We start from the raw sequence: 13419 nt of genomic DNA, 5'->3' as shown, positions 1-13419 counted from the left end.
TGGTTATACAACTATCTGTATTTGACAGAACTCATGATTTTGCACCTCAAAAGAGTGAACTTTACGTATGTTAAAAAGTGAATTAAAAAACAGGCAAAAGGAAAAAAGAACAGACTTGGAGTTCTGGGAAGGGGCGGGGGGGGGTGTGGAGTGGGGTGGATGGGCATTTGGGGGCTTTGGGGATGCAAACTATTATATTTGGAGTGGAAGGACAATGGGATCCTACCATACAGCACAAGGAAATGTATGTGACTGGGTCACTTTGTTGTACAACAGAACTTGACGAAACATTGTACATCAACTATACTTTAATAATAATGAAATTTTTGGAGTTCCTGTTGTGGCGCAGTGGTTAACGAATCCAACTAGAAACCATGAGGTTGCAGGTTCGATCCCTGGCCTTGCTCAGTGGGTTAAGGATCCGGCATTGCTGCGAGCTGTGGTGTCGGTTGTGGACACGGCTCAGATCCAGTGTTGCTGTGGCTCTGGCGTAGGCCAGTGGCTACAGCTCCAATTCGACCCCTAGCCTGGGAACCTCCATGTGCCGAGGGAGTGGCCCAAGAAATGGCAGAAAGACAAAAAATAATAATAATAATAATAATAATAATAATAATAATGAAATTTTTAAAAAAATGGGCAAAAGGATAGGCCAGCACCTACATTTTTAAAATAAATACAACCAGCTTTGGTTTTGAAATGTCCTACTGGGATTGAGTTTCACCATATTCTTTCTTGCAATATTGGTTATTTTATTCTTCAAGTAACAAGGCATATCTAATAACAACACTTGGAAAAATTTGAGGTATCATTGCACATTTAGATGAAAGGAACATTACTACTTGATATCTGTAGGACTCTTACAATCTGTGAAATGTCTTCCCATCTGCTGATTATCTCATCTGATTTAAGTGGAATACAATTATTAGCATCCCGCTTTATTTGGTCAATGGTTACACCTGAAGGCAAAAGACCGAAAGCCGGCCCAGTGTCTTTCCCTTTACAAGCTTCTTCAATAAGAGGCTGCACTTTTCAAACTACACCCTGCTAAGCCACACATTATCTAGCTCCCAGGAGCTGAGGAAACCAAGGTTACTAAAACACAACCCCTCATCTCAAAAAGATCTGTCTTGTGATAGATATTTCTTCCAGCTTAAGACCTTAACCAGTATTCTTCCATTGCTTCTAAAAACAGCCTAGGACAATGTACAAGGTAAAATATAAGTAATATATACACAAGCAGAATTATTAACAGAAATCTGGAACTCTGGATCCAAAGACTAGTTTTTCTTCTGAAAAGGTAGGGAAGGGGAGGAAGAAAATAAAGTCCAACATCTCAGGATAGAAGGCTATTTAAAGAATTAACTTTCTGCTCTAGATAGCCACTATCTAAAGATAAATAGGTTTAGAGTACTTTGATCAATCTTTTCCAAGAATTATGCATTAATAACACGGGTTTCAACTGCCTGAATTTAAAGCAAACACACCATTTTTTGCCTAAGTATATCAGCAAAATGATCCAGTTTGCATAGGTGAAAAGATAAACTTCAAAATAAGCATTTTTTAAAAAATTCCAAACTCAAGGAGTTCCCGTCGTGGCGCAGTGGTTAACGAATCCGACTAGGAACCATGAGGTTGTGGGTTCGATCCCTGTGCTTGCTCAGTGCGTTAACGATCCGGCGTTGCCATGAGCTGTGGTGTATGTTGCAGACGCGGCTCAGATCCTGCATTGCTGTGGCTCTGGCGTAGGCCGGTGGCTACAGCTCTGACTAGACCCCTAGCCTGGGAACCTCCATTAGCCGTAGGAGCAGCCCAAGAAATGGCAAAAAGACAGGAAAAAAAAAAAAATTCCAAATTCAAACAAAGCCAATCAAGATATGGAACGTAAATTTAAAAGTAAATTGTTATGCATAAAATAAAATCCATGTAAAAATATTTCAGTTAAAAGTAGGGCTAAATTATTCAAATAACTACACAGAGTTCAATCTATAAATGCCTTGCACAATGCTGTTTTCCTAATCTTAGCATCTTATTTATTATAAATGTATCCTACATGGTTTTATTTTATTTTATTTTAGTCTTTTTCAGGGCCGCAGCCGCAGCACATGGAGGTTTCCAGGCTAGGGGTCGAATCGGAGCTATAGCTGCCAGCCTACACCACAGCTCACAGCAACGCTGGATCCTTAACCCACTGAGCGAGGCCAGGGATTGACCCTGCAACCTCATGGTTCCTAGTCAGGTTTGTTAACCATTGAGCCAAGATGGGAACTCCTATCCTACATGATTTTAATTTAAAACAAAGAAAAAAAACTTCACTATTCCCACTATTTTCTTAAATTTCAGTGTTTTTTAAAGAAACAAATTATTAAAAGCAGTTTTCTAAATGCCAAAAGCAGACAGACAAAATATACTCTGCAAATTAGAAAAATAATGTCAAAATATGTTTCCCCATAAAATAAGCACATTTTTAGAGGCCCAGCACATTCATTCACTCCAAGAACAAAGAATTAGTAAAGAATGAACAAAAGAGGATAAGATTCCTCCCCATCCATGCAGAATGCATTTCCCACCTCTTTCTCCCTGTGATCCCCACCGTGTGAATTTTGATCCAATCTGAGTCCTAGCTAAGGATATACAACAGAAGAAAATTCTACTCGTCAGAGAAATCACAAAAACAAATCCTTTTCATATCTAGACAGAACTATATATATATGAGTGGATCTGACCAAAGGGGCATTTATTCAATTTAGGGAAAACAATTCTTTAGACCTCCTGCATTCAAATGATACATTTTCCCTCTGGCATGATGTAGGAATAGTTTTTACCTGTTCTGTAGAGTATTGGAATGTGATCAGTAGAGAGCTTATGTTCACTTCGTACACCAATCAATAGAGGGCTACCTCGTCTGTCAGGATAAAATTAAAGAGAATTAATCCATTTCATAAATATCACAGTAATGATACGACATCTAAGTATGATAAGGGAACATTCTTCAAATAATGTTTAAATTCTCTAAGTTCAACCTCAAATGTAACAAAAGAACACCACAAACAGAATTTTTAAAAAAATATTCAGTACAAAGGTCAACAAACTATGACCTACAGGCCACACTTGTCTATTTTCACTGGAACACAGCCATGCCCATTCTTCACATTTTCTGCAGCTGCTTTCACGCTACAACAGCAAAACTGAGTGACTACCAAAGAGGCAATATGGCCCAGAAAGCCTAAAATATTTATTCTCTGGCCTGTTAGAGAAAAAGTTGCAGACCCCTATTCTATTACAATGTGTAAGAAAATGTTCTCCTTTTCAATGTTAAATGGAAACTTTCTTTTGATATATGAGCAATATTTGAATGTCCTAGAACAACATTTAATTGTTCTAAAAAGGACTTCATGATTAGGCTTAAATACCCTAGCAAAAGTGGTAATGATACAATTATCTAGGATGCTGTCTAGAATATACAGTTCCAAAAAATACGGATATTCTACAGAATAATCAATATCCAAAATCAACAAAGTAACAATGGTGCCCCACTACAGACAAAAGACCAATTATATATGCCAAAATGTATTTGCTTTGTAAAGCGATTCTGTTACATTGAAGAGTGGTAAAACAACAGAAAAGAGAGCACATCAAAATAAATGCAGTTGGCTTCCCATATGCCTGAGCTCCACATCTGTGGATTGAACCAAATAGGGATTAAAAATATTTGGAGAGTAGTTCCCACTGTGGTATAGTGGGTTAAGAATCCCACTGCAATAGCTTGGGTCACTGCAGAAGTGTGGACTCAATCCCCAGCCCAGCACAGTGAATTAAAGGATCCGTTGCTACAGCTGCGGTATAGGTCACAGCTGTGGCAACTTCCATACGCCACGGGTGTGGCCATAAAATTTTTTAAAAATTAAAAAAAAAAAAAAGGAAGTATTTTGGGGGAAAAAATTTCAGAAAGTTCCAAAAAACAAAATTGAATTTGCCACACTGGCAACTGTTTATATAGCATTTGCATCATATTTACAACTATTTACATAACATATTGTATTAGGTATTACAAGCAATCCAGAGATGATTTAAAGTGTACAGGAGTATATGCATAGGTTAAATGAAAATACAACGCTATTTGATATAGGGAACTTGAGCATCTGTGGATTTGGGTATTCACCAGGGTCCTGGAACCAATCCCCCAGAGATAACAAGGGACGACTCATAAAAATATCTCTTACAGGCAGAAACTTGATAGTGAAGGGTCATTTATAGTGAACAGAGAATAAGTTTATAATTGAAAAGTTTCAAAATACACGTAATTATTAGTCATCATTAAATTTATATATACCTTGTGCCAACTGCTTGGCCAGGAAAATGAACACTTTTAAATACAAGTGCAAAAGCACCTTCCTATGGAGGGGAAAAAAAGGTATTAGCAATACATATTATAATCAATTATCAAGTGTGAAATACCTCAAATGTACTGGCTTCAGCAGAGAAATTTTTTGTTCACACAACTGCTTTTTGCACTAGGTTATAAATACGTCTAATTTTTAGGTAAACACTTAATCCTGAGCTTTGCTGTATCCAAGACTCAAGCTTTAACCAAGCCCACTCTCGAAATAGACGCAACAGGTAATAGCTCCAAAACAGACCATTTTAAAAGCCATCTTTGCACACACTCCTGACATTTCTCAATAGGTACATCATATCTCCCATATTATGCATTAGCAGGGTAAGGACAGAATCAGAAATGATCCCAAGCTCCATAGCCAAAACCCATTCTCTGGCCCAGTAATTTCACACCACTGTTAATTTTCATTCATTTTGATCTTGAGAGTAGTTCCATATAACTATATGTGTGTGTGTGTACAGTTATAACTATATATATTCACACACAAACAATCACAATTATTAACATGCACACCATTACAACCCCTCAATCCAAACTCCTCAGGGATGGGACCTAAGGAAATCAAGAATGAATAAGGTAGGAGAGGGAAGGAATAGAACAAACAGGGTTATACAATGAATAGAAACAAGAAAAGGCTCAGGACGACACTACTCTGCCTTGAGCAAAGGGAAGGAACAGGCCTATATTCTCCAACTTCCTGACACATCTTTTTGCTGCAGACATCGTAAGATCTGGATGGAGATGGGAGATGAGGGCTGGACCTTCATAAAGAAGTAAAGGGCTTTTAAACAGAAAGCTAAAGCTGTAAGTGGGCTCGGGGGGAGATGGAAGTCATGAAGTATTTGGACCTTTGGGAATCTCTTAGATACCTTTAATCTTTCATTAGAGCAACTGGGATGAGATCAAAAAGAACACCACTTTTCTTTTGGGCTGAGAAGTAATTTTCTGTAGAGGTATAGGGTCAAGGAAAAGTCCCCACAAGGAAAAATAAGTGGACTACTGGCTTGGAGACATGCAGACATTATGCCAGAATAACGAGTGTACATTTCGCTGAAGCTACTTGTGCTAAGTTATTGACCGGGAAGAACACCTGCATGAGCAGGAAGTGAGAAAGCGATGAATCCCTGACCGTCAGTACTGTGTACGTGTTTGTGTGCGGTGTGTATGGGTTTGTGTGGGGGTATGAATAGTTTTTGGACAAACTGATTTTGGATAATTTTCAATTCCTATGGCACTGAACTATGGTGAAAGAAGTAAAATCATTAAAACAACAGCCTCTCAAAATTATTCAAGTTCAACAGTTATAGCTGGGAAATAAAAGCAAAAAGACTTAAGAAATCAGCACAGTTCCTGCTTATTAGTTATTTTTAAGCATTTATTGTGAGCACAGTTGGCACTAATATCTTTAAAAGTGTGGTTTAATACCAATTGTTGGATGACTCTCTCCACCAAGGTAGTAAAACTGGTATCTTGACTTTCCCGATTGTCATACATGTATTTAACAAGCTTGGCAATTGTCTCTGTGTCTGTTTCAGACTCAAAGTCATAGCCTTTGCTTTCCTATAATTAGAAAGAAAAAAAAAATTTTTTTAACCTTTAAGGAAACATTCATTTTTTTCCTCAAAAATCTCATTAATAACTTCTAGTCCTTTTTTGACCACCATACCCCAATTACCCACTGTTCAAAATCAAGATCACCATTTAATTATGGTGAACCCAAAATGGTGAGGTGTTCCCTATGACAAATATACAATTATGACTATATAACTCTATATATGTCCTATGTGAAGTAAATTTTAAAAGAATTAAAATATAATAAATATATAACATTCACAAAACACTAATTCCATAATGAATATAAGGATTCTTCCTTTAACATTTCACTGTCCAATATCATGGCCATTGGCTATATGTGGCTATTTAAAGTGATTAAACGGAAATAAAATCTCAAATTCAGTCCTTCATTCATCCCAGCTCAACAGCCACATGTGGACAATGGCTCCCATACTGGGATGGTACATGTCTGGAAGGTTTCCATCGCTGTGGAAAGCTGAGCTGGACGGCTCGCAGAGGGCACTCACGAAGGTCATCATCATTATCGCTTCTACACAGTACTGAGCTACGAGGGCACAGAGCCTTCATTCAGTCTGTCTGGAGTCTTCTGACATGCTCTAGCATCTTTTAAAAATGACAAACAGGGTCTCTCACAAGGCAAAAAACATCCTCCCCAAACTCCAATTTTATTTAAGCTTTTGGGTCACTTATAACAAAGCCAAATAATTATTTTCTTGCCATATAAGAAACAAAAATGTTCCACAGTCAACAAAGAAAAGCCCAGCAAACCACCATACCCTTTTAACTGCCTAGGAATTACCTGATCACACCCAGACAGGATTTACTGCACACCCTAACAAACAACCTTACTGCTCTTGTTAGACATATTCTCAGAGATGGGTAGGCTTCACTTACCAAAAACTTTTTCAAGTCTTTATAGTTGGTGATGATTCCATTATGAATAACAATAAATTCTAAAAGAGACACAAGTATTGATGACAAGAAATTATAGGTCTAATGAATACTATAAATAGCCATTACTATTAACAGATATTCCTCAAGTTAAAAAATTGTTACATAATATATTTAAGTGTATTACAGATGTAATCAAGTATTATCTACTTTTCACCATCGGATTATCCTCAGGTAGATCAGTAGTACAGTTCATACGGAGAAGCACACAATGCTTGCTAAGAGGTGGCTGTAATGGGTTAATATAATAAATTGGAGTCTAGAGACATAAACTTCAGTTGTGGCTAAACTACTAGCCCAAGAGTTCCTGCTGTGACACAGTAGATTAAGGATCTGGCATTGCTGCAGCTATGGCATAGATCACAGCTATGGCTCGGATTTGATCCTTGGCTCAGTAACTTCCTTATGCCACAGGTGTTGCCAAAAAAAATAAAAAAATAAACTACTAGCCCAATGCCACCATATAAGAGAAACACAGGCTAGGGGTTGAATTGCAGCTGCAGCAGCCAGCCTACCCCACAGCCACAGCAACTTGGAATCTGAGCAGTGTCTACGACACACACCACAGCTCACAGCAACACCGGATCCTTAACCCACTGAGGAAGGCCAAGGATCAAACCCATATCCTTACTGCTGAGCCACAACAGGAACTCCCTAAAACGTTGACAAAAAGCAAAATCCCCTTCCTAGAGCTATCTGTGCTTCTCAGAGCTGCTGTGTGTGCTATGCAGATCCCAGGGGAGTGGAAGGTGAGAGCAGGCAGGAGGACTCGGGGGGACTCTAAGGCACCCTCCTCTTCACACAATGGCAGGCTGTCCCCTTAGCACACTCCCAAGCGGATGACTCTACATCCTGGCTCCCTGTTCAGACAGCTTGTCACTGAGGAAGATTTTGTCCATGCCTTTCCGTGGCTCTCTAGTATGACAAAGTAACACAGTAACAATCCATCTCTCTCTACATAAACTGTTACTTCTTCTAGAGGTGCCTCTGCTCATCGGTTTCTAAGCCACATCGGCCTTTCCAGTTTTGGTGGTTGAATGCGGCCCCGGAGTTACTGCTGGGGTTACTTTAAGCATAAACTGAATCCTTGCCTAGCAGTTTCACTATACTTGTGACTTCAGACATTAGTTGAGATGGCTTACATTTTGCCAGCATTCACCAGGACCCTAATTCTCGACACAGCAAGGTGGACTGATCAATGAGATTATATAAGCTGCTGCTAGACAAGTTTGTAAGACCAAGAGTCATTATATACATATTTCTGGTCTATTAGAACTGAGCAATGTTTTCTAAGTCTGAGGTGTGGAGATAGAGGAATAACAGTAACAAGTTCTGTGGGTACAGTTATCAGGGAGGGTGCCTACTCACACTGTCTAACTTGGACTGTTCTCCTGTCACAAAGAAGAGTACTTTCAATAGGACATCTACACACTAAGAGGTAGTATGACAATTTCAGTGCAAGACTAAATCAAGCTTTCTACATTTTGGGGAAACAATTAGTTATTTTTTTTTTCATGGAAACTGGATACTCTTTTCTAGTTTACTGAATTTTAAAACTGAAGATCTCATATTTTTAAAAGGCCTTTTTACATAAAGTAAAGTTTCTAATTGACAGATCTGGAAATAAATCTGAAATGGACAAACTATGGATTCAACACACAAATGACATTTCCTCCTACAGTTACCTTGATGTGGATTTGATACAACCCTCAAAAGAATCCTATAAAATAATTGTTTCAAAGCCCCTTTGAAATCACAAAAGTGCAGCAAAACCACAAGTAAAAGTAAATAACTTTTTCAAATAGACTGAAAAGCCAACAGGCACTTCTTGGTATGCGCAATTTTTAAAAACATCCCAAGTTGAAATATCCAATCTGCACAGTGCTGTCCCTTCATAGGAGGCAAGACACTGTGGGCACATCATGTGGGAGGCCGTTCTCGGTGCTCTGGGCTATGAAAGTGGGCCTCCTTCCCGGTCTGCTTGATGTGGAAGTAAGGGCCTCGGCACAGAGCAGACTGCTCGGGATGGGCTGGGGTGTTGGGGCTGGACCCAGCAACAAGCTGCTTTCTGGCCCACTGGCCCTGCCCCTGCCACTGCTGCTCCCACCACCATCACTGCTTGAAGACTCCGTGTCCCAAGAATCATGAAAGGAAGGGTTTCTGCTACTCCTTTTGGTCGGGGTCGGGGAGACAGTGGTCCTCCTCACTGCCATTCCTTCTCCTTTTCCCAGGGCAGCCCTTGCTCATGGCAGCTGGTAGAGGGGAGCCATGCGACAGCAGCACAGTGAGAGGACAAAACAGAGTGCTGTGTTCCTGTGGCTGCCACACCCATTCCCTGGGGCCTTGGCTCTCAAGGTGGGGGATGCTGCCAGGGCGAGTACCATGGTGGCTTCCAGTGTCTGCGCTGCACTCTCCTCCAAACCCCCTACGTCGCAGGCTCCGTGGTACCCTGGTTTAGAGGCTTGAAGTATCCTTTTCGCTAAAAGGAACTAGGGCTCCTTAGAGGAAAGGCCAAGTCCAGGTTTGGGGCAGGGTTAGATAAACAGGTACTGAACTGTTCTGAACCACAAGAATATTACAAAGACTACTGATCCTACCTGAGTCACCATCAAAAGGATTCAGGAGCCAACCTAAATAAACTCCCACCTGACTAAAGATGGGGAATTTTGTGCATCAATATGATAATTACGTCAGTGTTTGGAAACAAATGAAATCTTTTAAACCCATGAATTTATTATAATAATAATAAAAATGAACTCATTGTGCATTTTAGAACATTAGAATGACTTCACTTGAAAAATGGTAAATTAAGGGGGAAAAAAATCAAACATTTAACCTGTCTTTCCTATGCAATCTGTACATCAGGGTAATCAAGCAGTTACTGTGGTGAAGTTTCTCTTTATAGAAGTATTGGAGATAATAAATGACGAAGGAATGATAGTATTAGATTATCACTACTTTGTAACCCCTAAAGAAATAATTAATCTTGGCAATGATCATCAGTGAGCTCTAATAACACAAAGAGAAAAGCATCCAAACATTATGGATGTAAACGAACAGCATACCAATTTATAATAAACAGAAGAGACAGAGAATCATGTTAAATGACACCTCAGGATGCGTGACATTAGCAAGATCCAGATTGGAGGAAACTCTACAGGACAAACAACTGCAAGGAACCAACAAACTGCAAAGAAAAGAGGAGGGAGAAGGAGAAGTCTTGGGAGACAGATCAATCTACCAAGTTCTTACCTTTTAGATACACACACACACATTTATAAATTAAATGCTGTGATATCTAGCTACCTGTGATATGATAGCCAGCTATATGATATCAGCTTCCAAAATAACCTGGGCAGGGCATAGATGCATGTAACTGATCACATATTGGTAAAAGTTAAAGCTGGGTGATGGATACATCAGATTCTGGATGCTCTCTACTTCTGAAAGTGCCTGACACTTTCCAGAATAAAACAATGAAAACACTGCTTTCATTCTTCTCCATTACTAGGCTTCCACAAACATTCCAAAGCACGTACAATCTGTCCGTACCATTATTTTTATCAGAGCGCTGGGGATGGCTATTGACAGGATTGGGTTCTCCATGCGTTGCCCAACGGGTATGAGCTATCCCAAGGTGTACATCAAATTCTATATCCAAATCCATATCTTGTTGTTCTGAAGAAGAGAAAATTAGAAATTCCAATATCAAATCATGCTAAGGAGATAACGCTCTAAGCTCTAAATATATTATTACAGTCTTGCTCACCTAGAATACACAATTATTGAAACTGAACATCAGAGCATATTCAAAACAGTAATTAAAAGATTGAGAGGAGTTAATGCAGCTGAAATATTTATGGCACATGTTCCAATGACAACCCCAGAAATGTATACAAAGAGATAAAGCAAATGTGACAAAATGCAAACAATTGGTAAAACTAGATGAAGTATATGGTATAATAATGTCCTATTCTTTCATCTTTTCTGGAAGCTTGAAAATTTTCAAATTCATGGTCAAAAAGAGTTAATGTGATTTTTTTTTAAATCAGTATTTAACCCTTTCCTTGAAAAAAATCAGTATCATTTTAATTAGACATGCAAAAAAAATTTCATTTTCTCAATGCCACACAACCTTATGACTACAATTTCTTTGGTCCCCAGTGAATGTAAACATATTTCACAACATAAACTGCAATTATGGGAGCTTCCAAATCCAAGAACAGTCTTCGAGAACAAAGCAACACTATGAAAGTATGAGGCTAGAGGCTGATGCTCCTTTGTCTTGAAAAGCAGCTATTCTTTTTTTTTTTTTTTTTTTTTTTCAGTCTTGTCTTTTTTAGGGCAGTTCCCACAGCATATGGAGGTCCCCAGGCTATGGGTGGAATTAGAGCTGTAGCTGCCGGCCTATGCCAGGGATCGAACCCACATCCTCATGGATGCCAGTCAGGTTCGCTAACGACCAAGCCACAATGGGAACTCCAAAAACAGTTATTTTAATTCCTTTTCCCTATGAGCTCTTTCTTCTTGCTTCTTCCAGAAGAAAGAAAAAAAAAAAAAGAATATATATACACACACACATATTTCCCATATTTACAAATAATGTCTCCTTTTCATTTCCTAAAAATAAAATTCATTTGGCTAAGAAACTGGGTAACAAATCTTAGTAGAATTAGGTCTAAATTAAGACCAAATTGCTCATAAGTCTGAATAGGAAAGTCCAGGCATTTTAGTACAGTCTTTGTGGGTTTACCCTGGCTAATCACAGGTCATTCTAAAATACAACTCTGAACAAGAAACAGTGCTTAAAATCCTTGAATAGACCTCCAATTGCTTAAAACATGGTCTGCATACCCAGCTACCAGTATGAATCATCCTAAACCCAGTCACAGGAATATATAAAAAGATTCTCAAATTCTAACATACAACCAGAGAACCATTTTCTCACAAGATGAAGCCCTAATACCTTTTTTCAAGGTATCTAAGGCCCTTCACCCTCTGGCCCCCACCTCCCTTTCCATCCTCATTCGCCAACCCTCTCCAATTCTCCCTGAAGCTCTCAACACACCTTTAACAAATAACAACAGCTAACATTTATCAAGGGCTTACTCTGTGTGAGGTACTAAAAACTTCTCCCCACTCCAGCGCCGTCACTGTGGCCTAAGGCGCCACCGTCTCTACACTGGACTACTAAAACAGAATCCCTGTGTCCAGTCTTCCTTCTGTACAATGTAACCAAAGTGATCCTCTCAAAGCAGAAGTGAAGTCACGTCACTCCCTGATGCAAAACATTCCAATGGCTTCCCACACAGTAAAACCCCTCATTCTGAAGACCCTTTGTGACCTAGCCGTCAACCTCCTCTCCAGCCCCTCTCCCTTTCACTTCCTCCCTCTAGCCCCTCCAACTTCCAGCGGTAAACAGGCCAGGCCCACACAGAATCTATGCACTTGGTGTTCCCTCTACCTAGAATTCCCTCCTTCATACAATCACATGGTCTCTGACCAAATGTCACTTCTACCAGTCTTTTTCTTCATAGCACTAATCACCACCTGATATTATCCATCTGTCTGCTGTCTGGCCCTCTCACTAAACAGTAGGCTCCATGTGGAAAGGGAATTTGCTTATCTTGTTCTCTGTCCTCAGGGCCTAGAACAATGACTAGTATATAACAGGTACTCAGTAAATACTCATTCTGTTACTGAATCCTCACAATACAATTAGGTACTGTTAGGTACCAATGTCCCCATTTTATAAAGAAACTGAGGCTTAACAAAGTCACAGAAGCCACCCCAGGTCATAGCTCATAGGAAGAAAGGATAGGATTTGAACCCAAGGCCAGCTGACTCCCGAACCTAAGACTAAAACCACAATGCACTCTGCTCCACTATTACAACATTTGTAATGTTGTCAGTGTGGCTTCTACCAGAATTCAAGTTCTGCAAAAGTAGCATCTTGTCTTATTATCTGTGAATCCTAAGTACTAAGCTATATAGGGCATACACTCAAATTTTTGTTGGAAGGCTCAATCAATGAATGGATGAAATCATCAATATATTCTTTCCTGGCTTAACTGTGTTCTGAATAATTAAGGCGACCTGATAAATGACCTCCAGAAAAGTAAGAATTACTGTTTACTACTACTTAACAGGCCAATGCAAGCAATGAAAACATTTGAGTAATTTGGGGGTTAACTATAATTAAAAGCAGTGTCTCCCTCTACAGGCGGGCGAGCAACACTGCAGAAAGTAACAAAAGTCTGTAAAATTAATCCATTTCAAATTCATGCTAACTACCACACCTATTTCCCTGTTGCCAAAAGAGCATTATCTAATGTCTAATAAGAAAAAAATCATTGATATACAACAAAAAGCATATTCCCCAGAAGAACTATTTCATGTTTTATTTATCAATTAACCATGACTCCAGTCCTGACTCTTCCTATTCACTGTTATTCCATTCTAAAGCCCCTTATTCAAGCTGAAGTCTAGATAATGAC

The 13419-nt window shown here is 39.2% G+C and overlaps 1 protein-coding gene across 2 annotated transcripts in view; it reads right to left on the bottom strand.

Moving 5' to 3' along the window:
* GFPT1 (glutamine--fructose-6-phosphate transaminase 1) overlaps positions 1 to 13419 on the bottom strand; it is a 57442-nt gene that overhangs the window by 29477 nt on the left and 14546 nt on the right. The window contains exons 4-9 of one of the 2 annotated variants that reach the window (XM_005662490.3): positions 10475 to 10600; positions 6866 to 6924; positions 5822 to 5956; positions 4331 to 4392; positions 2823 to 2902; positions 2568 to 2621 (exon numbers count right to left, since the gene is read on the bottom strand). In XM_005662490.3, coding sequence (XP_005662547.2) covers positions 2568 to 2621; positions 2823 to 2902; positions 4331 to 4392; positions 5822 to 5956; positions 6866 to 6924; positions 10475 to 10600 — 516 coding nt within the window. 2 annotated transcript variants of the gene reach the window in all.

This window comes from Sus scrofa, chromosome 3 (genome assembly GCF_000003025.6).
Source record: "Sus scrofa isolate TJ Tabasco breed Duroc chromosome 3, Sscrofa11.1, whole genome shotgun sequence".
NCBI classification, from domain to species: Eukaryota; Metazoa; Chordata; class Mammalia; order Artiodactyla; family Suidae; genus Sus; species Sus scrofa.
This window is presented reverse-complemented; position numbering and strand designations above follow the sequence as displayed.